At 35.7% G+C, this 5,015-nt stretch overlaps 1 protein-coding gene across 1 annotated transcript; it reads left to right on the forward strand.

The window, feature by feature from the left end:
* The first annotated feature begins 3,920 nt into the window (after positions 1 to 3,920).
* On the forward strand, positions 3,921 to 4,391 carry LOC115877228. Its single transcript, XM_030893388.1, has one exon. The coding sequence runs from the start codon at positions 3,921 to 3,923 to the stop codon at positions 4,389 to 4,391; it is 471 nt and encodes a 156-aa protein (XP_030749248.1).
* Positions 4,392 to 5,015: the final 624 nt, after the last annotated feature.

Raw genomic sequence — 5,015 nt, forward strand, 5'->3', positions numbered from 1 at the left:
TCCTCCTTTAGCTTTGGTATCTAGTACTCCACTTGCCAATCAAAATTATAATATAGCATATCAAGCCTTAAAAAATAAGTACGATAAGAAACGTTTGATTGCAAAAGCTCACTGGCAGGCTCTAGAAAATATTAAGCCCATCTCTAACGAAAATAATCATGAAGCTCTAAGAAATATGATTGATATTTATACTCGTAATATTACAATTTTAAATAACTTGGGTTTTCCCACAGAGAGCTGGAGTTTTGTGCTATTTAATATGATTTATGATAGACTTCCAGAAATTTTGCAAACTAATTTTGAACTGGAATGTGGCTCTGTTTTATCACAAGATATGCTATACCTCAAATCATACGATACACTCATTGAATTTTTAGAAAAACAATGTTCAGCTAAAGATACAATCTCTCTAACTAAATCGTTTTCTCATTTTAATAAAAATAGTAATTATGACAAAACTAAAACGAAGTATTCACAAAAAAGTTATAAAAATAAACCTACCTCTTCCTTTGTTGTCAACACTCAGTTGAAACAAAATTTAACTTGTCAAGTTTGTAACAAGGATCATTTTATTTATAACTGTCCAGATTTTATTGCTTTTACTCCAAAACAGAGATATGATTTAATTAAATCCCGAAGTTGGTGCTCAAACTGTCTCGGCACTAGACATTCTTCTAAGAGTTGTAATTCTCGTTCCTCATGCCGAACTTGTGGCAAAAAACATCATTCGCTTTTACATTTCGAAGGTCAAATAACAACTCCTGTAAACGTTCCTCCATCCACTTCATCGCAAACTCTTCCAGTTCTGCAAGCAAGCAGCTCTATCTCAGAAGTTGTATCTACAAATTTATTTGCAAAACATAAGAATAAAGCTCTTCTTTCTACAGCATTAATCAATGTTCAAGATGCGTGGGGTAATTTTCATGTAATACGCGCTGTAATTGACAGTGGAAGTGAAAGTCACTTTATTTCAAAATCTTGTTTTAATAAATTAGGTTTATCTAAATTTTTCCTCCCCATCCAATTGTGTGGCATCGGGAAAAATATTTCCAAAGGTTCTCACGGTGTTAGATGCAACATTAAACCTATTGGAAAGTCTGATCCGATCTACTCCTTGGAGTTTATTATATTAAACGAAATTAGTGATAATTTACCGATTAATTCTCTTCCCGTTGAACAGTTCTCAAAGTTTTCTCAATTGCCCTTAGCTGATCCCAACTTTCACCTCTCTAAACCCGTAGATATACTTTTGGGTGCAGATATTTATGGTTTCTTGATAACAGGAAACAAACTCCTCTCAGATCCAGATCAACCCGTCGCTTTAGAAACTATATTTGGATGGATAATTACAGGAAGAGTTAAAACATCTAGTGTTTCACTCTCTGTAAACTCATACTTTCTTACCTCTTATGCTTCCTTGGATCAATCACTTCAAAGATTCTGGGAGTTAGAGGAGTTCCACAATCCTCGACGCTTTCTTCAGATGAAAAGCTTGCCGAAGAACACTTTTGTAAAACATTTTCACGCACTCTTCTGGACGTTATAAAGTATCTTTACCATTTAAAACTTTGGAACCGATCTTTGAAGGTTCTAGAGATGTCGCCCTTCGTAGATTTTTCTCGCTCGAAAAACGATTGTTTGAAACCCCAATTGTATTCTCAATATTCTAATTACATGCGTGAATATTTAGATTCTCAATATATGATTGCCGTGCAAAAATCCTTCTCCCAACGCTCTATTCTTATTATCTGCCGCATCATTGCGTAATCCGACCAGATAGTCTCACGACCAAACTTAGAGTTGTTTTGATGCTTCCGCCCGAGATTACACAAATAAATCTTTGAATGACACTCTCTTAACTGGGCCAAAATTACAGTCAGATATTTTATCTATTTTACTTCGATTTAGATCTCATTTGATTGTATTTGCTAGCGACATTAAACAAATGTTTTTGTCAAATTCTCTGTTAATGAAAAATCATAATTGAATACCTCAAAATTTTATGGCGATTTAACGCTAATGAGCCCATTCAAGAATACAAACTTACTCGCGTTACTTTTGGTTTAAGCTGTAGCCCATTTTAGCCATTTGAGTTATAAACAAATTGCTTTAGAAAATTTAGTAAAATATCCCGAAGCATCAAAGATTTTAGATATGGATACGTATGTCGATGATATTATATCTGGTTTATGATTCTCTTTCCCTTGCTATAAAATTCAACGCGATCTCATTTCTATACTCAAACACAGCGGTTTTGAACTTAGAAAAATGGACTTCGAATAGCTCAGATTTTCTTTCTCAGTTATCTCCAAAATGAATGCAAAATGGATTCTTCTCTCTCTTTAAATATAAATTCTTTCTTCCTCTAAAGTTCTAGGACTAAACTGGAATCCCTCTACAGATGAATTTTTCTTTGATTCACCAGCGTTGTCCTTGACAAACAAAATCTGTAACAAACACCAATATTCTTTCACAACTCGCAAGCATATTCGATCCCTGTGGCATGTTGGTTCTTTTCTCACTCTTCACCTAAAACTGATTATACAAGATTTGTGGAAGTTAGGTATAAATTGGGATGATCCTGTTCCCAATAACATTGCTACATCTTGGCATCAACTCGTTCAAGAATTACCTTGTATTTTCTCTCTCAAAGTTCCTCGATATTTCTCACTCTCAAATATTTATCCCTGGAAGTACATGGTTTTTGTGATGCTAGTGAAAAGGCTACAGTGCAGTAATTTATTTTAGGATAATTCTTCCAGATAACCTGTAAAAACAAATTTTGTCTGCGCTAAAGGCAAAAGTAGCTCCACTCAAAAATCTCAATTCCAAGACTGGAACTCTGTGCAGCCTTACTTCTGACCAGGTTAATTGATTTCGTTAGAACTTCTCTTTCTAATAAACTTACTTCAATGTTAGTAACGATTGCATGGTCCGACTCGATGGTTGTTTTGCATTGGCTTAAAAGTGAACCATATAAGTGGAACACCTTTGTAAGCAATCGAGTTTCCCAAATTCAAGAGAAATTACCTCCTTCTTGTTGGCGTCATGTAGTCTCCAAAGACAACCCTGCTGATCCAGGTTCTCGTGGTTATTTCAACCTAGCGAGTTACTCGACAATGCCCTTATGGTGGGCGGGACCTCCATGGCTAAGCCAACCGGAATCTTATTGGCCGCAATCAATTTTTACTTTCCCTGAAATTGAAGAAGAAAACAACGAAAAGTTATATTGACATGTACTTCACAGCCCTCATTGTTTGATACTCTTTGAAAAGTTCTCTTCTTCTCTAAAATTATAAATATTGTCGTTTTGCAGACGCTTTCTCTATAATACTCGACATTCTAAATCTCGTAAAACCTCTCCTCTCTCGAAATTTGAAATAAATGAAACTCTAGAATGTATTATTAAATGTGTTCAATCACAATATTATGCTAGGAAAATTCTCTTTAATAAATAATTGCAAATCTCTACCTAAATACTTAAGAAAATTGACCCCTTTCTCGACACCAATGGAATTCTTAGAGTTGGTGGTCGCTTGCAATGCTTCTAAATTTCTCTCAAAACATCCCGCACCCTTACCCAATAATCATAAATCTACTACTCTACTCATAGAATATACTCATAAACTCTATATTTGCATCCCGGTCCCCAAACTCTTCACTATATTCGCTCAACAATACTGGATTGTTTCTGCTAGAAAAACAATTCGTAGTGTTCTCTTTAAATGTCCTCAATGCTTTCGCGCTAATCCAGTAATGCCTCAGCCTCCTATTATGGGGAGATATTCCTGCTGTAAGACTTTCTCAAGTAAAACCTTTCTCTGAAGTTGGATGCGACTATGGTGGTCCATTCTCTTTATTAAGATATCGTGCACGAGGTGCTAAGTCCTGTAAAGCCTATATTTCATTTATTTGTGTGCATGGCCACGAAAGCTTTGCACTTAGAACTGGTTTCCGACCTTTCCTCCGAGACTTTTCTGGGTGCACTGCGTCGATTCATTTCTCGTAGAGGTCGCTGCAATCATATTTATTCCGATTGTGGAACGAACTTTGTCGGAGCTTTTAGAGGACTGATTAATATGCTAAAATCCGCCGCTGAGCAAGAACAAATTTCCTGGCACTTCAATCCTCCAAGCGCGCCTCATTTTGGTGGCCTGTGGGAAGCAGGAATAAAGTCTGTAAAAACTCACATTAAAAGGGTCATTGGTGATCAATTGCCCACGTATGAGGAATTTTATACGCTACTGGTTCAAATAGAAGCAGTGCTTAATTCTCGTCCATTGTGTCCACAAAGCTCTGATCCTAATGATTTGTCAGTTCTTACTCCAGGACATTTTTTAACCCTGGAGCCGTTAAACGCCCCTCTCCGGAAGATGATCTTTCCGGGATAAAATTAAATCATCTCTCTCGCTGGCAGTTGATATCACGCTTTGCAACTAAAGCTTTTGGAGCCGATGGTCTAAAGAATACCTTCAAACACTTTTATTGTAAAGAGCTAAATGGAATGACTCTACTATTCCAATAGAAATAAACTCGGTTGTTTTAATAAAGGATGATAATCTTATTCCGCTCAAATGGAGCATTGGAAGAGTCTTAGAGATTCACCGGGCCATGATCGTGTTACAGCGTGGTTACTTTAAAAACAGCAAAAGGCATTCTTAAAGACCAGTGACAAAGGAATATGTCCACTGCCTTACTGCAAATCTCATAATTAAAATTTACTCTCTAAAAAACATAATTAACATCTCTTTATTCAATTACTTTTCTCTACTCTATAACAAATGTAAACTCTCTTAATATTTAATTAAATTACACTCATGCATTAACCCCAATAATGCATTTTTCTCTAAATTCCTCTAAATTTAACTATCAAATTTCACTCTTACTTTCTTTTAAACATAACGCATTTTTCACTTTTTTTTCATTTTACTTTACTATTCTCAAACGAAAATGGAAAATATTTCATTTTGGTGGGCGGTATGTTAGATTCTATCCTTCCTCCCATCCTTTACCCG

This window comes from Sitophilus oryzae, unplaced genomic scaffold (genome assembly GCF_002938485.1).
Source record: "Sitophilus oryzae breed Bouriz unplaced genomic scaffold, Soryzae_2.0 scaffold_1442_pilon_pilon, whole genome shotgun sequence".
In the NCBI taxonomy this organism is placed as follows: Eukaryota; Metazoa; Arthropoda; class Insecta; order Coleoptera; family Curculionidae; genus Sitophilus; species Sitophilus oryzae.